The sequence below is a fragment of the Sycon ciliatum genome, chromosome 9, assembly GCF_964019385.1.
Source record: "Sycon ciliatum chromosome 9, ocSycCili1.1, whole genome shotgun sequence".
In the NCBI taxonomy this organism is placed as follows: domain Eukaryota; kingdom Metazoa; phylum Porifera; class Calcarea; order Leucosolenida; family Sycettidae; genus Sycon; species Sycon ciliatum.
This window is the reverse complement of record NC_088651.1, coordinates 7,638,259-7,664,222: the sequence shown is the minus strand read 5'-3', so window position 1 is coordinate 7,664,222 and position 25,964 is coordinate 7,638,259. Positions and strand designations below refer to the sequence as shown.

Here is a 25,964-nt window from a genome sequence, read left to right as displayed (position 1 = left end):
CCCGAATCACCGTGCATGGAGTCACTTGGCTGCCCCACATTATCAAGCATATCAGAGCCCCACACTTCCCTTGAAGGAGTGAGGTTGAACGCAAGAATGGCTCATCGTTCACTGCCAAGCAACACAAATCCCGAATCACCAGGTATGGAGTTACAAGGCTTCCCCACATTATCAAGCATATCAGATCCCCACACTTCCCTTGAAGGAATGAGGTTGAATACAAGACTGACTCATCGACTCGTTCACTGCCAAGCAACACATATCCCGAATCACCGGGCATGGGGTCACTTGGCTGCCCTACATTATGAAGCATATCAGAGCCCCACACTTCCCTTGAAGGAGTGAGGTTGAACGCAAGACTGACTCATCGTTCACTGCCAAGCAACACACATCCCGAATGACCGAGCATGGAGTCACTTGGCTGCCCCGCATTATCAAGCATTACAGAGCACCACACTGCCGTGAACGAGGGAGGTTGAATGCAAGACTGACTCATCAACTCGTTCATTGCCAAGCAACACACACATCCCGAATCACCGGGCATGGAGTCACTTGGCTGCCCTGCATTATCAAGCATATCAGAGCCCCACACTTCCCTTGAAGGAGTGAGGTTGAACGCAAGAACGAGTCATCGTTCACTGCCAAGCAACACACATCCCGAATCACCAGGTATGGAGTTACAAGGCTTCCCCACATTATCAAGCATATCAGAGCCCCACACGTCCCTTGAAGGAGTGAGGTTGAATACAAGACTGACTCATCGACTCGTTCACTGCCAAGCAATACACATCCCGAATCACCGGGCATGGAGTCACTTGGCTGCCCCACATTATCAAGCATATCAGATCCCCACACTTCCCTTGAAGGAGTGGGGTTGAACGCAAGAATGACTCATCGTTCACTGCCAAGCAACACATATCCCGAACCACCGGGCATGGAGTCACTTGGCTGCCCCGCATTATCAAGCATATCAGAGCCCCACACTTCCGTTGAAAGAGTGAGGTTGAACGCAAGGATGACTCATCGTTCACTGCCAAGCAACACACATCCCGAATCACCGGGCATGGAGTCACTTGGCTGCCCCGCATTATCAAGCATTACAGAGCACCACACTGCCGTGAAGGAGTGAGGTTGAATGCAAGACTGACTCATCAACTCGTTCATTGCCAAGCAACACACATCTTGATTCACCGGGCATGGAGTCACTTGGCTGCCCCACATTATCAAGCATATCAGAGCCCCACACTTCCCTTGAAGGAGTGAGGTTGAACGCAAGAATGACTCATCGTTAACTGCCAAGCAACACACATCCCGAATCACCAGGTATGGAGTTACAAGGCTTCCCCACATTATCAAGCATATCAGAGCCCCACACTTCCCTTGAAGGAGTGAGGTTGAATATAAGGCTGACTCATCAACTCGTTCACTGCCCAGCAACACACATCCCGAATCACCGTGCATGGAGTCACTTGGCTGCCCCACATTATCAAGCATATCAGAGCCCCACACTTCCCTTGAAGGAGTGAGGTTGAACGCAAGAATGGCTCATCGTTCACTGCCAAGCAACACAAATCCCGAATCACCAGGTATGGAGTTACAAGGCTTCCCCACATTATCAAGCATATCAGATTCCCACACTTCCCTTGAAGGAGTGAGGTTGAATACAAGACTGACTCATCGACTCGTTCACTGCCAAGCAACACATATCCCGAATCACCGGGCATGGGGTCACTTGGCTGCCCCACATTATGAAGCATATCAGAGCCCCACACTTCCCTTGAAGGAGTGAGGTTGAACGCAAGACTGACTCATCGTTCACTGCCAAGCAACACACATCCCGAATGACCGAGCACAGAGTCACTTGGCTGCCCCGCATTATCAAGCATAACAGAGCACCACACGGCCGTGAACGAGTGAGGTTGAATGCAAGACTGACTCATCAACTCTTTCATTGCCAAGCAACACACACATCCCGAATCACCGGGCATGGAGTCACTTGGCTGCCCTGCATTATCAAGCATATCAGAGCCCCACACTTCCCTTGAAGGAGTGAGGTTGAACGCAAGAATGAGTCATCGTTCACTGCCAAGCAACACACATCCCGAATCACCAGGTATGGAGTTACAAGGCTTCCCCACATTATCAAGCATATCAGAGCCCCACACTTCCCTTGAAGGAGTGAGGTTGAATACAAGACTGACTCATCGACTCGTTCACTGCCAAGCAATACACATCCCGAATCACCGGGCATGGAGTCACTTGGCTGCCCCACATTATCAAGCATATCAGATCCCCACACTTCCCTTGAAGGAGTGGGGTTGAACGCAAGAATGACTCATCGTTCACTGCCAAGCAACACATATCCCGAACCACCGTTCATGGAGTCACTTGGCTGCCCCGCATTATCAAGCATATCAGAGCCCCAAACTTCCCTTGAAGGAGTGAGGTTGAACGCAAGGATGACTCATCGTTCACTGCCAAGCAACACACATCCCGAATCACCGGGCATGGAGTCACTTGGCTGCCCCGCATTATCAAGCATTACAGAGCACCACACTTCCGTGAAGGAGTGAGGTTGAATGCAAGACTGACTCATCAACTCGTTCATTGCCAAGCAACACACATCTTGATTCACCGGGCATGGAGTCACTTGGCTGCCCCACATTATCAAGCATATCAGAGCCCCACACTTCCCTTGAAGGAGTGAGGTTGAACGCAAGGATGACTCATCGTTCACTGCCAAGCAACACACATCCCGAATCACCAGGTATGGAGTTAAAAGGCTTCCCCAGATTATCAAGCATATCAGAGCCCCACACTTCCCTTGAAGGAGTGAGGTTGAATACAAGACTGACTCATCAACTCGTTCACTGCCAAGCAACACACATCCCGAATCACCGTGCATGGAGTCACTTGGCTGCCCCACATTATCAAGCATATCAGAGCCCCACACTTCCCTTGAAGGAGTGAGGTTGAACGCAAGACTGACTCATCGTTCACTGTCAAGCAACACACATCCCGAAACACCGGGTATACAGTTACAAGACTTCCTAGCATTATTAAGAATTACAGAGCCCCACACTTCCCTTGAAGGAGTGAGGTTGAATGCAAGGCTGACTCATTGACTCGTTCAATGCCAAGCAGCACACATCCCGAATCACCGGGCATGGAGTCACTTGGCTGCGCCGCACTATCAAGCATATCAGGGCAAGGATGACTCATCGTTCACTGCCAAGCAACACACATCCCGAATCACCGAGCATGGAGTCACTTGGCTGCCCCGCATTATCAAGCATTACAGAGCACCATACTGCAGTGAAGGAGTGAGGTTGAATGCAAGACTGACTCATCGACTCGTTCATTGCCAAGCAACACACATCCCGAATCACCGGGCATGGGGTCACTTGGCTGCCCTGCATTATCAAGCATATCAGAGCCCCACACTTGCCTTGAAGGAGTGAGGTTGAACGCAAGAATGACTCATCGTTCACTGCCAGGCAATACACTTCCCAAATCACCATGTATGGAGTTACAAGACTTCCCCACATTATCAAGCATATCAGAGCCCCACACTTTCCGTGAAGAAGTGAGGTTGAATGCAAGACTGACTCATCGACTCGTTCACTGCCAAGCAACACGCATCCCGAATCACCGGGCATGGAGTCACTTGGCTGCCCCACATTATCAAGCATATCAGAGCCCCACACTTCCCTTGAAGGAGTGAGGTTGAACGCAAGAGTGACTCATCGTTCACTGCCAAGCAATACACATCCCGAATCACTATGTATGGAGTTACAAGACTTCCCCACATTATCAAGCATATCAGAGCCCCACACTTTCCGTGAAGAAGTGAGGTTGAATGCAAGACTGACTCATCGACTCGTTCACTGCCAAGCAACACACATCCCGAATCACCGGGCATGGAGTCACTTGGCTGCCCCACATTATCAAGCATATCAGAGCCCCACACTTCCCTTGAAGGAGTGAGGTTGAACGCAAGAGTGACTCATCGTTCACTGCCAAGCAATACACATCCCGAATCACCATGTATGGAGTTACAAGACTTCCCCACATTATCAAGCATATCAGAGCCCCACACTTCCCTTGAAGGAGTGAGGTTGAATGCAAGACTGACTCATCGACTCGTTCACTGCCAAGCAACACACATCCGGAATCACCGGGCATTGAGTCACTTGGCTGCCCCGCATTATCAAGCATATCAGAGCCCCACACTTCCCTTGAAGGAGTGAGGTTGAACGCAAGAGTGACTCATAGGTCACTGCCAAGCAACACACGTCCTGAATCAGCATGTATGGAGTTACAAGGCTTCCCCGTATTATCAAGCATAACAGAGCACCACACTCCCGTGAAGGAGTGAGGTTGAATGCAAGACTGACTGATCAACTCGTTCACTGCCAAGCAACACCCATCGCAAGTAAACGGGCGTGGAATCATTTGGCTGCCCCACATTATCAAACATATCAAATTCCCACACTTCCCTTGAAGGAGTGAGGTTGAATGCAAGACTGACTGATCGACTCGTTCAATGCAAGACTAAATTATCGTTCAATTCGCAGTAACGAACACCCCGAATTACCAGGTTTGTAGTTACTAGGCATGCTCCATCGTTTACAAGGTACTAGGTCAAGAACGTTTAGAATACGGGAACAAATATTTCCATGATTTCCAATATGGGCGACTTACCTTTTTTTGCGCTCCACATTTTGTTATCGGTTGATGTCTTCACTTCATCCTTCTCTTCCAAATTTTTTCACGGGCTAATGGGGTTCCGTTTTCCGTGAAGGATTTCTTTCGACAGTCCTAGTGTCGGTATTGGTGAACTAATCAAATTCTACGATCCATTCAAGCGGCAGCTAGCTGTCGCATGGAAGCAGGCTCTCACTTTGACACAAAAAAAGAGGACAGTTTGTTTGAAGCAAACCCAGGCGCTAGGACAGACGCCGGAGATGCAGTTCTCATGATTGTGAGACGCATGCGTGCTGAGTCGGTGTTGTACCATTATTTTCCCCGCCGCGCGTAAACCAGTTGAAACCAGTGCAACACATGCAGGGAGCGGTTGTAGCTGCATGGTGAACTAACTAATAGTAATACTTACTATGATTGTTACGTACATATTATGTAAACCTAATAATTATGGAACTGGATGGAACTGGTTAGAACCTGATGAAACAACATTATTTTTTCAGTGGTTGGAACTGGATGAAACCGGTTGGAACTGGATGAAACCGGTTGGAACTGGATGTAACTCTGGGTCCGGAACTTACGTACTTACTTGACCTGGCCTGGAGTGCTGGACTCAGTTCTCTTCGCGCTCCGCTTGCATGGTTACCATGGTTACGCTGGCCTAAATCATGCAGTTTTCTGTTTTGCCAGCACTGGCAGCAGTAATCTACTGAGTACTGGCAGTAGACTACGACTACGATTAGGGGCGCGTTCGAGGAGTTTCGTTTTTCTGAAGAGGTGTCTGAAGAGGTGGCCTCTTCAGAAAAACGAAGCTCCTCGAAACTCCTCGAAACTCCACAACCTCATCCGATGGGAGAGGTGGATTAGTTTCGAAGAGTTTGGAATAGGTAGCTACGTCACGTAGTACGTGGAGATGGTAGATCTGATCGGACGTCATCATCGCCATGACTATTCCACTGAAAAACTCTAAAATGATAGAAATCGTTCTAATGCAGTAAGGCCACTAAGGGGGATACATCAACTAATCTTTTTATAAAATTTGTTTGAACAGTTGATGAAGACGCGTACTAGATCTACTATTACGTGTACATGTAGGTGGAATCCTGATAATTCGAACCTCAAAATGCTAGGAAAAAAACTTCTAATTACCCGGACATTCTAATTATCGAAATATGAACCCACAACACGTGTACATGTATGTCAAAATGCTCTCGTGGTCATGTACTATATCATATATAATGTAGTACTACTACTAGTACTAGTAGTAGTGCAGTCATCTACCAGATCTACCGGTATCCTTCTACACTGACTACACTACACTCTACAGTCTACAGACAGCGTGTGCACTTAGCTGGCACAGTCTGTGTGACCATGGTGACACCTAGCCATCACTACACAGTCAGTAGATCTACACTACACAGACAGTGACCGTGACCATGGTGACAGAGTCAGTAGATCTACACACTACAGTCTGTAGTACAGACTGTCTGTAGTGTAGATCTACACTACACTACAGACTACAGACAGTCTAGTACAGACGGGTGCGCGACGTATGCAAAAACTGTCATGTAAGTGTAAGCTGCAAGCCTACATGTGGCCTTGTGGGGGCATGAATCGCTAGCCTGGTTCTGGCCTTCGCTTCCAGGAGCGGAAGTCTAAACTCAAAGTCCTAGATCCTACCGTGTTGCAGACAGCAAGAGTTAGTTAGTACAGTGCAGTGTGACTAAACTCTAAAGTAAAGCCTGAATGAACCAAGCCCAACACTGCACCAGGTCACGCCGGTGACCTGGTGACCTCGCAGCTAGCTGCACTTAGCTGAGCGGGACATGCGGAAGCGTAGATCTGCGCACTGCCTGACACACACTGACAGACACTGAGACAGTCTGTAATCATGGTACCGCGTACCGGTATGCTACATGCAGTAGTACAATGCTTTAGCTCTGCGGCCAGTCACACACACTGTGACACAGGTCTGCACAGCGAGCACAGCTAGCTACGCCGAGCTAGCAGCAAAGAAGTAAGTGACAATCTAAACTAAAGAGTAAAGTCTAGAGAGCACGTATCGGAGCTGAGGTCCGTGCCTGACTTAGATTTAGAATTTAGATCCACGGACTCTACACAGACTCAGTGACTGAGCCATGGCCCGGGTGACCGGTGCAGGTGCAGAAAATCTCTCACACTTGTCACAGACTAGTAGATCTACTACTACTACTACTACTACTAGTACTACAGTGACAGTATGGCGGTGGGAGTAGAGGCTTGTCGTTGTGCCTCCTGCCTTCGACCAGACTATGTCATCTTGAGTATTTACACTGCAAGAGTTTCCTCGGCGAAGCAAGCTAGAATTTATTTGCACAATCTTACTATTTGCCTCTAAGTAACTAGAACATAGTGGTCAGAACAGGCCGGTTATTGGCAAGCGTGGCGGATAGTCCGTAAGTAGCGTACTTATGAAGGGATGCAGCAGTTCGCTATTTCTACCTTCAAATGCTACATCTGTGGAAGAGGATAATGTTTCTAGCGCGCTCACGGACGTATTCAGCCATGGACTTGGGAGGAAGGTAAGGTTGAAAATAGCCGTACAAATGCAGAACTAATTACATGGACATGAATGCTGGAAATTTATCACTGAATGTTCGTATTTTCTACTCACACGCACACGAACCCTTCGAAGACTGTATATTCATGCACTCGAGTACTCATACACTCGAATCATCACACAAACTGTGGGGCTTGATCTGTCTTACAACGACGTTACGTTCTTGCAAGACGATACAACAACAGCTCCTGTTCTCTACAAATCCTTACACACACACTAAAGCACTATCAACTAAAACCAGCTAATTTATGCACAGAACATATCCTGAAAAGCAGCGAAACAAAGGAAGCCAAAGCAGCAGGCATGGAAAGATCCCGTACGCACTATGAACTCTTGCACTCTAGATATGTGCAGCGTACGATACTAGTTCAGCGGCTACTAACACTAGTGTCGTATCCATACGATTGGCACGTGCCTTTTAGGCCTCTACGGGACAAGTATGCCTTATTTAGTTGTTTTATTATTTATCTATCTCCCGTAAACGGGTTCATAATCGTCTATATTTTATATTTCCCCACATGGCTCCCGCTCTTTATGCGACAGTTCGTACGCATATTTATTACGGTGATACGCTATTGCATGCGGGACCAGCAATCTCGTGGCCATGGATTTCCATGGCCGCAACTAGATCATATTGCCATCTCCTTGCTTTTCTCTCTCTCTCTTGCCTTCCGCCTTCAGGCGGAAGCTTCGGCTTTCGTCTGTCTTGCCTTGTGCTCTCATATCGTCTCTTGAACCAAGTTAGCTCCTTTTGAAGATGTGAGTCAACCTGAACGCTGGTGTGAGTGTACGTGTCTGTATATGCCTGAGTGTGTGTGTGAGAGTATGTCTAGGTATATGTGCGTGCGTGCGTAAGAGTAATTCTGTTGGTGGACTCTCTCCAAGTGGCCACCACTGTACGGCCTTGTAATGTGAAGGTTTATTAGTAAGTTAGTTCATGTCGACGACCGCAGCCTTGGGGTCAAACCCCGGGCCGTCCGGATACGACATTTGGCGCAGTGAACAGGATCCGACACCTTGTGTGCAGTCAACGAGAGAGACATTGATGAGTAAGACATTGTGATGCCCCGGTTGTTCGAATGGACGGGCAGTATGGAGTTTCCGCTGCCCGATCCGCGAATGACCGGACTTCTACGAGATCTCAAGGTTATCAAGAAGAAGGTATGGTTGTTCTTGGGCTGTTGCTCGTAAGTTTGACGAAAATTCCACGTGGCGTCGTATATCCATTATTTTGGTTTGTGTCACTTGGTATGGACATTCGCATTCTGGAAACAGATGTGGAGCGCCGCCAAGTCAAGGGTTTGATCATGGCGTCAATGGAGAATTTGACCTGTATGACGAAGCTGGCATAGTGGCAGCAGTTTTCCTGCTGCCCTTGTGGCTTGTGTTTTTTTTGTGGTTTTGTGTTTGTGACCTTGTGGTTCAGCAGGTGCTGTGAAAAAGAGCTGCTGTTGCCTCCCGCGCTGTCTCAGCAGCTGCTCATGCTCGTGCAGCTATTGTAGCTGAAGCCATTGCTGTAGGGTTTCTACCGCCCCATCGGTGGGAGTGGAATCGATGCCCCTACAGTGCGATCCTCGCTGGTCCCCTGACCTTGCCGGTAAGGAAGAATTGGAAAAATACGCCAGTTTGTATTTGTTGCAAATTGACGCATTTGCAGCGCTTCTTAGCTCTGTGCATGTGGCTGATTGCAGACTGATTATTGCTGAGTCCTAGGCCTTGCGAGTTCCCAGAAGAAACCTATGAATTAGCCTCTGGGATGTAGCTGATGCTATTACCGCTCTTTAGAGATCGGATAGCTCTAGTCTAGTGCCCTTTTTTCTGTGGGTTCTCAGTCTGTGGGAGTACTTTCTCTGAGAGTTGTCATTATTAACAAAAGAAGGGGGGTCGTTTGCATCTGCTTCTGGAGATTTTCCCGGGAAGTGGAACCCTGGGGTTGAAGTCAGTATCTGCAAAACTTAGACTACTACAGAAAACAATAGCCTGATCTATGTGTTCTGTCTTCTTTGAACATGCGAGTGAGTGTGCGGACATGTTGGTGCCTGGAGCGGTGAATGGATGTCCAGTGGACGCTGTGATTGATACAAGATCCGCCGCTACATTGTTGTCAGAGGATTTTGCCGACCGCCTACCTAAGGAGCTGGAAAAGGAAACCTCTGACCAAGGCCCGAAGTTAATTGGCGCCAACGGGCAACCACTAGAAGCTGTGGCGTCAGCATTTGTTCAGTTGGAACTCGGAGATGCAACCTGTTGGCACCGGGTAAGAATTGTTAAGGGGTTGCCGCGTGATTGTATTGTTGGCCGGGACGTATTATCCCACATTCCTTGCACAATTTCTTCGGGACAAGGGCGAATGTTCTTCTCTACCTCCCCCGCCTCAATCAGTACTGTGGGTTCGGATTATGGAGTGTTGCAACTGAAATCTAAAGTGACATAGTTGGTCTTTGATCGCCTCTTGAAGGCAGATTTACGGTTGAAGCCCAGTAAGTGTTTCTTGTTCCGCACCAGTGTTGAGTTCCTGGGCCACATTGTTACCCGGGAGGGGGTTAGGACCGATCCAGGTAAGATCGAGAAAGTCAGAAACTGGCCTACCCCTGAAGCAGTTGGTGAAGTGCGTGGTTTCTTGGGATTCTGTGGGTATTATAGGCGGTTTGCCCAGGATTTTGCCACCATTGCCCGCCCCTTGTACAGCCTGACGAAAACTGGCCAAGTGTTTTTGTGGACTGTGAAACCGCTTTCCTGAATCTGAAGACAGTGTTGACGACCGCCCCAGTACTAGCCTACCCCAGGTTTGGTCAAGATGCATCACCATTTCTGGTAGACGTAGATGCTAGTAGACTAGGGTTAGGAGCAGTGCTGTCTCAGGTTCAGGAAGGTCTGGAACGGCCGATAGCGTATGCTAGTCGACTTCTGGCCGATACAGAAACACGGTACGCATCCACGAAAAAGGAATTGTTGGGTTTGGTATGGGCTGTGCGACATTTTCGTTGCTACCTGCTTGGTAAACAATTTGTGATTCGTACTGATCATCGTTCTCTAGAACACTTGGCTAATTTCAAAAATCCACCGGCGATTGTGGCTCGCTGGCTGGAATTTTTGTCTGAATTTGAGTTCACCATATCGTACAGGGCAGGTCGATCGCACGCTAACGCTGATGCATTGTCACGCCGCCCTGACGCTTCGGCGACGCTGTTCGTAGGGGCCGTGAACAACGACGTTGGCAACATCCCCACACCCCTCATCCGCCGTTTCAACTGGCCGTGGTCAAGATGGGAAACGGAACAGGAGAAGGACCGAGATCTCGCCCAAGTAGTGTCCTGGCTAGGTATGGACTCTCCGCCTTGCCCACAGGACATGATGGGTAGCAGTCCTGAGGTACGTATTTTGTGGAAAAATCATGAAATGCTGGTTCATCATGAGGGGGTGTTGTGCCGTCGTTGGGAGGACCCTTGCCCCGGTAAGCCGTCTATCTTGCAAGTTGTTGTTCCCCGGCATTTACGTTCATTGGTTTTGCAAGAGTATCATGACCAGGGGGGACATACGGGTTCTACACGCCTGCAGAAGAAACTGATGCAACAATTTCACTGGGTAGGCATGAAGAAAGGTGTCTTGGATTGGGTTGCAAGTTGTTCTTCCTGTAGCCAGTTGAAGCGTTCCGTTGGCAGAGGGTCTGGCGCTCCAATGCAGTCTTCCTGGACGGGGTATCCTTTTGAGCGAGTAGCTATGGATTTGATCCCCAATTTGCCGGAGACAGCGGAAGGGAACCGCCATATTTTGGTTGTAGTTGACTATTTCACTAAATGGGTGGAAGCTTTTCCGCTTTCGAGAATGGATGCTTCCACTATTGCTTTGGTGTTTGTTAATGAGTTTGTGTCACGTTTTGGTGCTCCTGATCGGTTGCATACCGATCAGGGCAAAAACTTTGATGGCTCTCTGTTTCGCAGTGTTTGCTTTCTGCTTGGCATAGATAAGACCAGGACAACTGCGTACCATCCACAGAGTGACGGTCTGGTTGAGAGATTCAACCAGACGCTTGAGCGTGGCCTGGCGCACTATGTCTGCCGGAATCATCGAGATTGGGACATCAAGTTGCCAGCCTTCTTGATGGGATACCGCTCGACGCCGCAGACTAGTACCGGCTACAGTCCAAGCTATCTGCTCTTTGGTCGGGAGCTATGCCTACCTCAAGACTTGGCATTTGGATTACCGCCAGGAGCAGCATCCGCAGTAGCGTCCCAGCCGGAATTCGTGAGTGCTCTCCGCCTGACGCCTGGAGGACGCTCATGCGCAGGTTCGGGAGCACTTGGGCAACGTGCACCGCTATCAAGCGCATATCCGTGATCGTAACGCTAAGGCCGTGACGTTTGCAGCTGGTGATGCAGTGTGGCTTCTGGTGCCGGCCATTCCGACGGGTACAACCGCCAAGTTTTCTAGACTGTGGCACGGACCATACCTAGTCGAGGAGAAGCTCTCCGCCGTCACCTACCGCATCAAGCTGTCCGAGCCCACGGCACGTCGGCTGATAGTGCACGTCAACCGGCTGAAAGGTTGTCATCATCGACCGAGTCGGCTGCAGGAGGTTCACGAACAAGATGAGTCGGACCCACCGCAGCCCATGGCATCCACCCTGACTCCGTCCTACCAGCCTGATGCCACTGATGCCGCCGCCCGAGACGAGGAGGACACCGCTCGGGTATTCGACAGTGCTCCGCCAGTTGGCGTGATGGAAAGGCGAACCCCGCGTTCCCGCCATCCACCTCAGCTGTTTGGGAGTCCCGTCTGGCACGAGTAAGGATTTCAGTGGTATTGACTGGATTGGTTGTGGCCAATATTACAGCTAGTCTTTGAACAGTTTTTTTGATCGGAACTCCAATTTTGACCTGCACTCGTTTAGTTAAATTGTTAGCCATAATCTTAGTCTAATTTATTACGTTACTTATAACACGAGGACGTGTTCTTTTCCGTGTAAGCGGGGGGATATGTCGTATCCATACGATTGGCACGTGCCTTTTAGGCCTCTACGGGACAAGTATGCCTTATTTAGTTGTTTTATTATTTATCTATCTCCCGTAAACGGGTTCATAATCGTCTATATTTTATATTTCCCCACATGGCTCCCGCTCTTTATGCGACAGTTCGTACGCATATTTATTACGGTGATACGCTATTGCATGCGGGACCAGCAATCTCGTGGCCATGGATTTCCATGGCCGCAACTAGATCATATTGCCATCTCCTTGCTTTTCTCTCTCTCTCTTGCCTTCCGCCTTCAGGCGGAAGCTTCGGCTTTCGTCTGTCTTGCCTTGTGCTCTCATATCGTCTCTTGAACCAAGTTAGCTCCTTTTGAAGATGTGAGTCAACCTGAACGCTGGTGTGAGTGTACGTGTCTGTATATGCCTGAGTGTGTGTGTGAGAGTATGTCTAGGTATATGTGCGTGCGTGCGTAAGAGTAATTCTGTTGGTGGACTCTCTCCAAGTGGCCACCACTGTACGGCCTTGTAATGTGAAGGTTTATTAGTAAGTTAGTTCATGTCGACGACCGCAGCCTTGGGGTCAAACCCCGGGCCGTCCGGATACGACACTAGCATGACAGACATGAATGAAACCGCAACCAAGTGAGCGTGACACAGATTACGAAGGTAATGAAAAGAACCAGACTGTCATCGCACAACCGCCTATTGTCGGCTCACACACAGAAACCAGATAATCTAGCAATATATGAAATGCGACGGAACATAATCCCCCTCTCAAACGAAGGGTATAAGACTGAGTGTGATACCAAACAGTAACGATAGAACATGAAAAGACAAAGAACTAAAAGGAAATATGCAGGTCCATTCTATGCTGCTACTGTCACTACGGTGGGCTAAGGCACTGAATTCCTCAGCCACTATCTGCACACAATGGAACAAGCTGGTGAACACTCCGGCGCTTGATCTTGTCGGCGATCTTCACGTCCACTACCCTTACATGACCATCGGCTCCTGGATGGGTTCCTACGACTCTGCCTAGTGGCCACTGGCCACGTGTCACATCCGGACTTGGGCACAGCACCAAGTCGCCTTTCTGCAGCTCTCTTCTCTCTGCTCTCCATTTCTTCCTGAGGTTCAATAGCGGAACCAGTTCCTTCATCCAGCGGGTCCATACATGACACACATGCTGCTGTACTACTTGCCAACGCTTCCGCGGGTGGACGCCGTCAGAGGCATTCACTTCCATCTCCAAATCAAGTGGTTGCACTATGCGGCCAACGAGGAAATGATTCGGGGTCAGCACATCGGCATCCTGCGGGTCAGTGCTGAGCTGTGTGAGAGGACGGGAATTCAGGATATTCTCAACCTCGGTGAAGGCAGTGACGAGCTCCTCATCAGTCAAGCTGGCCTTGCCCAGCACATGAGTGAGTGCACGCTTTGCTGCTTTCACTACTGCTTCGAAGATACCGCCAAAGTGGGGAGAACGTGGTGGATTGAAACGCCATTTGATACCATCATCGGCGGACCGACGTTCTACCTTCTGCCTATCAATCTGCTCGGCAGCTTCACGAAGCTCTCTCTCAGCGGCAACGAAATTGGTGCCGTTGTCGGATATCATGACGGATGGATTTCCCCGACGCTTTACGAATCTAGAGAACGCCATCAAGAAGCTGTCTGCGTTCAACGATGTCGCCATCTCTAGGTGACAGGCCCGGGTCTCCACACAAGTGAAGACGCACAGATAGCGTTTCTGCTGTGCCCGACTGCGGCCTTGTTTCGTGAGAAATGGGCCCGCGAAGTCGACTCCACAATTGCTGAAGGGTTTGAACGACTGAGTTGTTCGTACACTGGGCACAGGTCCCATCAGCTGTTCTGCTGGATTAGCATTCATCCGCTGGCACCTCACACAGCTTCGGCGTGCGCGTTTTACAGCTGCAAGGCCGTTCACGATCCAGAACCTCTGCCTGAGATTCGCCAGTAGGTGTTGGGACCCTGCAGAATGGTGGCATTGTTGATCCTCTTGCATGATCAACAGCTGTGTCACCCGATAGTTTGGTGGCAGCAACATGGGCTGCTGTAGACCACGGCAGAGATGTGCCGATTCCTTTAGTCGTCCACTCAGTGTCAGTATAGGAACACCTTCAATTGTGAGCAACACCGGATTCAGCCGTTGTAGCGGGTCGGATGCCGGCAGAGTCTTTCCAAGTGCAATTCGCTGGATTGTGCCTCCATAGGTGTCGACTTGAGCCGCTCTAACCCAGTGTAGTTCCGCATTCTGCAGTTCTTGCGGCGACAACTCCTCCGTAGCGTGTTGTTCTGTGGAGTTGCTGGCTGCACTCTTTGCAGACGTCCCGTCAGTCTGTTGCAATGGTACCACTACCGCGCTGGTGGGAACCGCTCGCTCCCTCGTGATCCTTGCTCTCAGGTTGCCTAGGAATCGCAAGCACCATGCCGTGATGCGTACTAGCCGCGACCAGGACGAGTACGTAGATGGGCTTAGCCTGATCTGTTCATGTTCGACGGCGAACGTGATGGCTGGCTTCTTCTTCAGTTGTCCGGGGAGCTGAGCTGGCACAGTGAGGTTGGTTTTCGGCCATTCTGCCGGTGCCGACTGCAGAAACTGGGGTCCTCTCCACCAGGTATCGTTCCGTATGAAGTCGGCTGCGCGCTCGCCACGGGTGCCGAGGTCGGCTGGATTGACTTTGCCTGGCACATGGCGCCATTGATCGGCTGTAGTACTCTTCTGGATCTCAACAATACGAGTGGCAATGTCGCTCCGGAAGTTCTTGGCGTTGCTGCGCAGCCAGTACAGAACGTTGGTTGAGTCAGTCCAGTATACATGCTTCTCTACTGGTATGTCTAGCGCTCGAGCTACGACTTGACTCGCACGTACTCCCAGGGCTGCGCCACGAAGTTCGAGCTTCGGGATGGTGGTTGGCTTGATTGGCGCGGTCTTGGCTTTGGCGAATGCGAGCGTGACTTTCACGAAGCCATCAGGGTACTCGCAGCGCACGTATACTGCTGTAGCGACTGCATGCGATGACGCATCGGTGAAGACGTGCACTGAGAGTGCCGCGGACTCTGGAGGACGATGTGCATCCTTGAAACATCGATCTGCCTTGATCTCTGCCAGCAATGGTAATTCCGCAAACCACCGCTGCCACTTAGAGCTCTGTTCATCAGACAGTGCGGCGTCCCAATCCTTCTGCTGCGTACATAGCTCTTGGAACATCAGCCGTGCACGGATAGTGAAGGGTGACAGCTGACCTCGTGGATCATAGATGGTAGCCATCTTGGACAACAGTGATCGTTTCGTGAGTTGCTGCGGTGATGTTGCTTTGTAAACGAAGGTGAACACATCATCTCTCGCATTCCAAGCTACGCCGAGTGTCTTGACTGGATTGGAGATGGTCGGGTTGTCGTTGCTACTGAGATGCAGTAGCGAATCTGTAGCACGGTCAGCCTTGGGTATAGCCTCCAGCACTTGGCGGTCGTTGCTCCGCCATTGGCGCAGGTGGAATGAACCATGTTGCAGGAGGGACTGGACTTCCCGCTGAGTGGTGATAGCGCTATCAGTTGTAGGACAGGACTTGAGCAGGTCGTCCACGTACAGAGACCGGTCGATAGCACTACGAGCCATGTCATTGTAGTTAGAGCCAAATCTGCTTCCAACCTCCTTGACGGCACGGCAGGCTAGATATGGCGACGCCTTGAGGCCAAATACCAATCGGTTGAATTCAAACGCTTCCATGGTAGATTGTGGGGACTCTCGCCACAAGAATCTCACATACCGCCTATCTGCGGGTTTGAGGCCGACTTGCAGGAACATCTCAGCGATGTCGCCGACGAGTGCAACAGGTTCCTGACAGAATCCTAGCAGGACCTCCACCAGGTCTTGCTGTAGTTTCGGCCCAGCATACATATGGTCATTCAGTGACTGGCCGTCGTGGGTGGCTGCAGCGTCAAAGACCATACGCACTTTCGTTGTCTCCTTGTCCTGCCGCACTATTGGAAAATGGGGCAGGAACCACTGGTCTGGCTCGGTGAGAACGTCGGCATCGCACCTCGTGATGTAACCCTTCTCTAGATGTTGAGCTACAAGCTGACGGTACTGGTCGTATACTGGTGGGCGCCGAGCTAGCGAGCGCTCCAGGTTGAATAAGCGGCTCTTGGCTGTCGCGATGTTGCTTGTCAGTTGCGGCCGACCACCGTCACTCGTCCATGGGATGCCAGTGACGATCCGAGTACCATCGTGAGTAGTCATCTCACGTACCAGACGGTCGGCTTCGATTTCTGCCTGGGTGAGGGTAGACTGTGTCACAGTCCCAACATCGTCCCACAACCAGAACTTCTCCACAATAGCGTCCAATCGCTGCTGTGGTGTCATGTCATCTGCTGGCGTGACGGCTGTGGTCATCGAGCACTGTGAGGGCGTCACTACTGGTCCAAAGCACACCCAGCCCAATGGTAGGCGACGAGCGATTGGGTCACCATCATTGCCAACGACTTCTTCCAGTGTAGTATGTGCTCCCGGCACATTCAGGCCTACTAGTAGCTCCGGAGTGCGGGTGTTGGTTGGTGGTAATGGAATATCTCTCAGGTGCTCATAACAGCATTTGATCTTGTCCCAGTTGACCGGTGCTGTGTGGGTGGTAATCTGTGGCTGGGTCCACACCTCGAGGTCCGCACTGTAGTTGCCATCCACACTTCTCATAGTGACCTCAACACACTGGTGTTGTCCTGTCACTGTCTTACCGCCCAGAACAGTTGTCTGGAGCGACTGGGGCTTGCCGACTATGCCAAGCTTACTCGCAGCGTCATCCGTCAGAAAGCTGGTAGTAGAGGCTGGGTCCAGCAATGCGGTGACGCGCTGTTGGCGACCCTCATACTCCAGCACTACTGGCACAGTCATGAAGGCAATCTGATCTCCCATCGATGCACTGGTTTGATGGTTGGTCGCTGCCTGGGGCTGTGTTCCGTCAGTGTTCGAGCTCTCTCGTGCTCCACTCGTTCCGTCAGTCGTCGAGCCCCCTCGTGCTCCACTAGTCCGCTGGGTACGCTCTTGGTGGAGCAGAGTGTGGTGCCTGGCTGGACAACGTTCGCATCCTCCCGACTGACACGCTGCCCTCCAGTGCCCGGACCTCAGGCAGCAGGTGCATAGCTTCCATTCGTATACTAATTCCCGGTGCTGTTTCACTGGCAGTGCCTTGAAGCTTCGGCACCAGGTGATGCAGTGGCTGCCGTTGCAATTCCGGCAGGACCGAACTGGTTTGTCTCGCCTGGCCTCGTTTGCAGATGAGCTGGCTGCGTGCAGTGCTGTCTGCCCGCGAGGCTTGTACGTTGTCGCTGGTTGTGCAAGGCTCTTGGCTGGCGCCACCAGCGCTGCAGCCTCAGCTCGCTCTCCCAGCCAGGACGAGAACGTGTCGAGTCCGAGCTGATCGGTCGTCAACCCTTGCGTCTTTAGATACTCTCCCCATTGCATCCGTTGAGCTGGTGGTAACTTCGTGACCAACTCGTTGTGCAATGCAGGGTTGGTCAGGTGGCCCTGGCTGTTGAGCAGCTTCATTGTCAGCACGATGTTGTTGATGGCCGTTGCCAGTCCGATCAAGCTGTCGGGGTCGTCTGCCCTCACGGGTTTGAGTGATTTGGCTTGCTCGATCAGCTCAGTGACGACGAGCTCCGGTCTGCCAAACCGTTGCTCGAGCGTCTGCACGGCCTGCTCCACATTGTCGGGCACGGAGAGCATCAGCTGTACCGCATCCCGTGCTTTGCCCTTCAGGCACGCTTGCAGGCGTTGAACGTTCTCGGCATTGCTGAATCCGCACTGCTTGGTGCTGCTCCTGTATGTGCTGATGAACGTTGGCCATTCCTCAGGTCTCCCAGAGAACGTGGGCAGCTTGGTGTTGATGGAGCTGTGTCGGGATGCTAGCTGGTGTAGGCCAGTGTCAGAGTCAGGAGTAGTACTGTGGCTGGTGGTGGTGTTGTTGCCACTACTCCGTAGTGCTGCTGTCAAAGCACCCATAAACTCCTGTGCCATGTTGGCGATGCCTATGGTGCCCTGGCCAGTACACTGGTCTGAGTCAGCATTGCCAGCTGTACTGCTACAATCATTACTAGAGTCACTGCTGGCTGGCACGGGCACTTGACTGCTGGCCTCATCTCTGACCACTCGACTGTGACTGCCACTCATCTGACAGGCAGACAGCCCGTGCGTTACACACTTGGCACCATCACGACTGTCTGTACTATTCACGGATTGAGGAGAATTCACACGTGATGCAACTACAGCTGTGGACTCGTCACATACCTTGCTGTGTGCATGCTGCACGCGCCGCTCCATCTCCGCGAGTTCGTGCCGCGCTTGCTCCAGCTCCGCGAGTTCGTGCCGCGCTTGCTCCAGCTCACTGTACATGCTCTTCTCCTTTTCGTAGCTGGTTTGCAACAGGTCTCGATTCTCCCGCTGTGCGACCCTAAGCTTGCTTTCGGCGACCTCCAGCTTGCTTTCGGCGACCTCCAGCTTCTGGACGATCGATTGAGCACGGTCTTTCACCCTTCTCGACTCCTTTCGGCACTCGTTCAACTGCTCGCCGAGGTAGCCGATTTCCTGCTGGTACCTGAGTTCCTTCAGCTGGAACTCGCGTCGGAGGTGACTTTCGGCGTCCGACTCTATCTCCTGGACGTGTCCTGCTACGTCCCCGACATCTCCTGCAACCAGTCCGACGACTACTGCGTCCGGTTGAGAGTTGTGTGGCTCTCCTTGTGGTGCCTCGTCGCCTGCATCAAGCACTTCTGCGGCCTCCGCAAACACTTGTTGTTGCATCCCGAGAGACGGGGACCTCCCAGTCCCGGAGCCTGGCGAACGAACACTACTTGTCCTTACAAGAGTTTCCGCTGCCAATTCAGATTCTCGCAGTTCCAACTGCGCCTTTGCGACTCGAATCTCAGCTTCCAACACTGCTCGTCGCGAGCTACCACTGTGCTGGGCTGATGATGTCCGCGATCGAGCACTCACAGCTCGACTTCCATTGCCGGACGTCGGTACTGCTCCTTGCTGGTCACGATTACCTTCGACAGCTTCGGTCTCGAAACCCCATCGCTGAGGAGGTACACCTATCGTGGAACGGCTGCTCCTACGCATACCAGGATCCGACTCCATGCCACGATCCGGCTCGAAGGACCAGATATGTTCGTATTTTCTACTCACACGCACACGAACCCTTCGAAGACTGTATATTCATGCACTCGAGTACTCATACACTCGAATCATCACACAAACTGTGGGGCTTGATCTGTCTTACAACGTTCTTGCAAGACGATACAACAACAGCTCCTGTTCTCTACAAATCCTTACACACACACTAAAGCACTATCAACTAAAACCAGCTAATTTATGCACAGAACATATCCTGAAAAGCAGCGAAACAAAGGAAGCCAAAGCAGCAGGCATGGAAAGATCCCGTACGCACTATGAACTCTTGCACTCTAGATATGTGCAGCGTACGATACTAGTTCAGCGGCTACTAACACTAGCATGACAGACATGAATGAAACCGCAACCAAGTGAGCGTGACACAGATTACGAAGGTAATGAAAAGAACCAGACTGTCATCGCACAACCGCCTATTGTCGGCTCACACACAGAAACCAGATAGTTTAGCAATATATGAAATGCGACGGAACACTGAATAAAAATCATGGTCAAGCTACAGTCGTCGCCAAAAAAATCCGGCCAGTGCTATGCTGGCTGTAGATGGTGACTTGCTAGAGCTCGCGTCGCTATAAATTTCTATCCGTATTGTGTGTGGATCATTCTTGTCTGATCCTGCTCCGGCAGTTGGCAAGTCTCAGACTCTTTTGGCTCTGCCAAGATCCTGCTCCGGCAGTTGACACGTCTCTGGTAGATTCTGCTCCGGCAGTGTCTATGCACGTGTGTGTGTGTGTGTGTGTGTGTGTGTGTGTGTGTGTGTGTGTGTGTGAACGACACAAATGTTCTGCTGATCGCCAGCTGCCTGTAGCGGAACAGCCGAACGCACGTCAATGCCATGCCTGCCTTCGGTGGTTCCGAAGTGCCTGTGGACTTGCTGTGCACAAGTGCACGACAACCGCCACGGCATCACCGCCCACACCCCAGCGCATACCAATCACCAGTCATCCGTGGTGCAACCAGCACTGCGCTACCTGTGATCGTTGTTTTAAATCGTGCCCACGTGTCACTTCCAACGTACCTCTCTATAACATGACCCAGCTGTGATGTGAGTGGTCGCATTGATTCGATTTTTGGTTTGCTTGTAGGCCGCTGGCACCCGCATTCATTGACACCTAAAATTTGGCACTGCTGTGAATAGTTTAGTCGCAAAGTGAAGAATCACGAGCAAAAAAGCCCAAACCTTCGAGATAGGTTGATTTCAGCTTTGAGCATCCCTGGGCGAAGTGTTTATTGAAATGTGGAAATTTTTCTTGGTGCACTTCCCTATGTCCAGCTATGCAACAAGATCAGTGTGGCGATGGTCAGTTCTTGAGCTTCGAACGGGCAGAAAGGTGAGATATTGTCGCTTTTTGACCATTTGTGCCCACGTGTCACTTTCAACGTACCTCTGTATAACACGACCCAGCTGTAATTTCAGTGGTCGCATCGATTTGATTTTTGGTTTGCTAATAGGCCGCTGGCACCCGCATTCATGGACGTCGGAAATTTGGCACTGCTGTGAATAGTTACGTCACAAAATGAAGAATCACGGGCTAAAGGGCCCATAACTTTGAAATAGTATATTTTCAGCATTCAGCAGCCCTGAGCGAGTTTTTTTTATTGAAATGTGGAATTTTTTCTTGGTGCACTTCCCTATGTCCAGCTATACAACAAGATCAGGGTGGCGATAGTCAGTTCTTGAGCTTCGAACGGGCAGAAAGGTGAGAAATTGTCGCCTTTTGACCATTTGCGCCCACGTGTCACTTTCAACGTACCTCTCTATAACATGACCCAGCTGTAATATGAGTGGTCGCATTGATTTGATTTTTGGTTTGCTGGTGGGCCGCTGGCACCCGCATTCAGTGACGCCGAAAATGTGGCACTGCTGTGAATAATTTAGTCGCAAAGTGAAGAATCACTGGCAAAAAGGCCCAAAACTGGGACATAGGTTATTTGCAACATTCAGCAGCCCTGGCCGAGTTGTTTATTGAAATGTAGTATTTTTTCTTGGTGCACTTCCCTATGTCCAGCTATACGACAAGATCAGGGTGGTGATGGTCAGTTCTTGAGTTTCGAACGGGCAGAAAGGTGAGAAATTGTCACTTTTTGACCATTTGTGCCCACGTGTCACTTTCAATGTAGTATGTAGCTCTCTATAACATGACCCAGCTGTAATTTTTTTCCCCATCGCATTGATTTGATTTTTGGTTTGCTTGTAGGGCGCCATCACCCACATTCAGGTTAATTTTCCGCTTTCAGCAGCCCTGGGCGAGTTCTTTAGAGAAATGTGGCTCTTTTTCTTTGTGCACTTGTCTATCTCCAGCTATACAACGGGGTGAGGATAGTCCTTGTCAGTTTCTGAGCTGCGACCCGGCAGAAAGGTGAGAAAGTGTCAGATTTTGACCATTTGTGCTCACCTTTCAATTTCAATTTCAACGTACCTCTCTATAACATGACCCAGCTGTAATGTCAGTGGTCGTATTGATTTGATTTTTGGTTTGCTTGTAGGGCGCTGGCACTCACATTCAGTGACCTAGAAAATTTGGCACTGCTGTGAATAGTTTAGTCGCAAAGTGAAGATTCATGTTTTTCAGCTTTCAGCAGCCCTGGGCGAGTGCTTTAGAGAAATGCGGCTCTTTTTCCTGGTGCGCTTGCCTATGTCCAGCTATACAACGAGATGAGGCGGGTCATTGTCTGTTTCTGAGCTGCATACCATTACACTCAAGTGAGAAGATATATGAAGATATGCAAATGATATACATGTACTGCTAGTAGTCATGACCTTGCCACTCTCCGTGACATCACAAGATATCCCGGGAAGTGATAGTGATGTCATGGATGTGTGTATAGTATTGTATACAACACAATCCCATATCATGGTGAGTGATCTCAGTGTGTGTGGTATCCGCACATGCTGGTCAGGAACTGAGAATATAGTATGTCAGTATTGATTCAATGCAATTGGAACTTGACTTGATATTGCATGCGAGTTATCTTCAATTCTGCTCTTGATTTCCAGCACAGTGTTAAGAAAAATGAACGTGTTTGTCCCATGCAGGGAGTGACACAAACGTTCACTAATTTCTGTCTTGATAACAATTAAAATATTCATCATTCTTAGATTCAAGCCTGGCTATTTGTGAGAACACAGTTTGTCCCGACTGAGTACATGTATCATATCCGTGCTATTTTTTTCACCTTCTCCTTTTCATTCCCTTCATTAAATACGTGTAGGTCGATTTTAGATGAGGTATTCAGCATGCTGCCAGTTTGGAGAGAAATTCAGTACTACATTAATCTAACTAAGTCTTAATATCTCACACACTCACATTTTGGCATTGGCTTAGACTTCCGTACACTGTTCATTCGTATTATCATTATTGTTTGCATCCCCACATTAATGCTGGATGCTGAGTCCCGAGTTCCGCTTATGCTGCATGGCTGTGATGAGAGGAGCCATAGGAGTAAACATCCACATAGTTCACTGATTACCTGTGTGTTAGAGTGGATTCACCTTTCTTATCCTTGACTTTTGTGTGTGTGTGTGTGTGTGTGTCTGTCTGTGTGTGTGTGTGTGTGTGTGTGTGTGTGTGTGTATGTGTGTGCAGCCCTGCAAGCTGTTGAATGGTGCAATCCCAGCACAAGCTGCTCTGGCTTCTGCTGTAGCATCGCTATCATCGCCTCCGGCGATGGGCGTCAAATGGTCCAATGGTGCGTGTGTGTTTGTGTGTATGTGTGTGCACATTCTTGGGTGCGTGCGTGCATCCATCCACACATGCATGTGCATGTGACTTGGTAGGTTGCTGAGTGAAGACTATACAAATTAATGACTCACACTGCACTGGAAGCGCCAAGTGGAGGAAGCGTGTTTGCTTGGGGGGGGGGGGGGGCATCTGTGCACCTGCTGGGTCGTATCACCACATGCACAGAGTGCTACAATCGCTACATGGCATTCCGCAGGCTTTCGCTAGGCACACACGTAGCCTGGGCTATGCTATCTCAGGTGTTACTGGACCAGCAGCTAGCTGCACGCTGCAACCCCCCCCCCCCCTCCAATGTGCTGACACTGTACTGGATTCATGCATAGCTAGCTGCGCTCGTTGGTCTTTCCTTCACTGCTTCAGTGCTTCACTGCAGGTCAAACCCCATACCCAGTCACCACTGGTCACCAGGTCACCATTGCCATTGCCACTGGCGACGGCGATCACTGCACTGCGGAAGCCTGCAGGAGATCACCGATAGTAAAACAATGTCATGGTAAAATGGACGTACATGACTTGTTACCTGTCAGTGGTAGATCTATTATGGTGGCCAAACTCACTTCCGGTCTTTGCAGAACTCAGTTGTCTACCGGATGCCATGGGCAGCAACGGCCCTCTACAAACGAGTGGCCTCTCTGTTGGCGGCGGAAAGAGGGGAGCAGTACTCTCATGTGATGGCTTTCATCAGGTGCAGGATCGCTTTTTCCCTCTTGCGGTCCTGCATCATGTGCCTCCGAGGGTGCAGAAGGCTCTCTAGTCAGTCTGCCTTGGCTGTGGGTGGTACCTCTGCTGCGCTGGCAGTGGTAGAGGCCCGGGTACCGGCTTAGCGTGCATGAACGGTAACATTGACTGGAATATTGACTTGAAGTTGTTATTTGCTGCTGTTTACCTAATTAGGTAAACAGCAGCAAGTAACCTACTTAGCTAAGTAGGTATACATTATTATGCTGTTTTTTGCGTGTTTTTCCTTCTTTTTTCTTTCTAGAACTTTGAGTTGAAGTTTTTGGAACACTTAGGAAAAAATATTCATTGTGTTTATTTTGCCCGTAAAAGAGGCTGTGATCTACACTAGATAGCGCTGCGAGTAGAACTACCAATGCCTGGAGAAGATCCACATCTACTGTCTGTAGATCTACATGATCTGGCCACGCGCACTGACCTCGCAGCACTCACAGTACAGAGTCAGTGGCAGCAAGGAAACACACTGGCGCGCAAACCCTTCCCGTGCAGCTGCATCATGCAAGATCATGATGATGGTATTCCCGCGTTGCACAGCTAGCTAGCCTACACTACACAGACAGTCTACCGTACAGTCAGGATAATTATGCAGATCGTCCGTATTTCTGTAGATGCAGAAATCTCTCACAGACTGACTGTGGAGGAAGGAGTAGAGGCGATGCCTGCAATCACTATAATTGTCGTTGTGTGTCCTATCTCCAACCAGACTAGATCATCCTGTGTATCTACACAACACGTGTTGTCCCCGTAACGCAAGTTAGAATATTTGCATAATCTTACTATTTGCCTCTGAATCTAACTTCTATGGGAATAGAACGATATTGTCAGAGCAGGATAGTTTGTAGCAGTTTGTAGCAAGTGGCGCACATGGTCCGTAAATAGCTTAGCTACGAAGGGAATGCAGCAGCTGACAATTATTTCTACGTTACACTGCCACAAACGTTCAAGGTGAGAGAGATATTTCCCGTCTGCTCCTTATCGACTCGGACTTGGGAGAAATGGGAGGTGGAAGAATAGCCGTTCAAGTACAGCAGCACTGGGCATGCCGCTAACATCAATAATTCTATTACACATTGTATATACATAGGAATCATTATCGCGTTCTTAGGATTTGACCCCACTGATTTCCCTGATACCTAAGCGGTCAAATACCGGTATATCGCGTATTGGACTGCTTATTCAAATACCGGTATATGGCATATTGGACTGCTTAGTCAAATACGCAGTTATACTAGACTGTTAATAGTTGACTGCTTAGAACCTCTTGGACACATACAGTGTCTCTCCAACTTAGAAAAAGAAAATTTTCAACAAAGCAGATGTACACAAGAGGGGATTCAACCCACGACCATGTGAATGTCAGGCACTCTTCCCTGCAACCCAGCCATTGTGCTACCGATGCTGAACCTAGTGTAAACAATCGCCTTGATCCTGCAAAGCCGTACAATGTGGTATAGGTCATATTATACTAAAATTAAAAGGATATGTTGCATATGAAGAGAAACCTTGCGCGGAGTATACCTGGTATACGATAAATAGATTATAGACCTGATAGTTGATTTGATTTTTGGTTTGCTTGTAGGGCGCTGGCACCCGCATTCAGTGATCCAGAAAATTTGGCACTGCTGTGAATAGTTTAGTCGCAAAGTGAAAATTCACGGGTAAAAGCCCCAAACTTCTAGATAGGTTCTTTTTCAGCTTTCAGCAGCCCTGGGTGAGTTCTTTAGAGAAATGTGGCTCTTTTTCATGGTGCTATTTTCTATGTCCAGCGACACAACGAGATGATGATGGTCATTGTCATTTTCTGAGCTGCGAACGGGCAGAAAGGTGAGAAAATGTCGGATTTTGACCATTTGTACTGACCTTTCAATTTCAACGTACCTCTCTATAACATGACCCAGCTGTAATGTCAATGGTCGCATTGGTTTGATTTTTGGTTTGCTTTTAGGGCGCTGGCACCCGCATTCATTGACGCAGAAAATTTGGCGCTGCTGTGAATAGTTTAG

The 25,964-nt window shown here is 49.9% G+C and overlaps 1 protein-coding gene and 2 long non-coding RNA genes across 3 annotated transcripts; 2 read left to right on the top strand and 1 right to left on the bottom strand.

Moving 5' to 3' along the window:
• Positions 1–9,247: 9,247 nt before the first annotated feature.
• Positions 9,248–12,653, top strand: LOC135824860 (uncharacterized). Its single transcript, XR_010554955.1, has 2 exons — positions 9,248–10,675; positions 11,245–12,653. It is a non-coding gene; the product is annotated as an uncharacterized LOC135824860 (long non-coding RNA).
• Positions 12,654–13,183: 530 nt separating this feature from the next.
• Positions 13,184–17,839, bottom strand: LOC135824225 (uncharacterized). The gene has a single exon (XM_065336955.1). The coding sequence runs from the start codon at positions 17,837–17,839 to the stop codon at positions 13,184–13,186; it is 4,656 nt and encodes a 1,551-aa protein (XP_065193027.1).
• Positions 17,840–20,738: 2,899 nt separating this feature from the next.
• LOC135824675 (uncharacterized) lies at positions 20,739–22,412 on the top strand. The gene is made up of 5 exons (XR_010554911.1): positions 20,739–20,811; positions 21,123–21,180; positions 21,490–21,547; positions 21,783–21,840; positions 22,125–22,412. It is a non-coding gene; the product is annotated as an uncharacterized LOC135824675 (long non-coding RNA).
• The last annotated feature ends 3,552 nt before the right edge of the window (positions 22,413–25,964 follow it).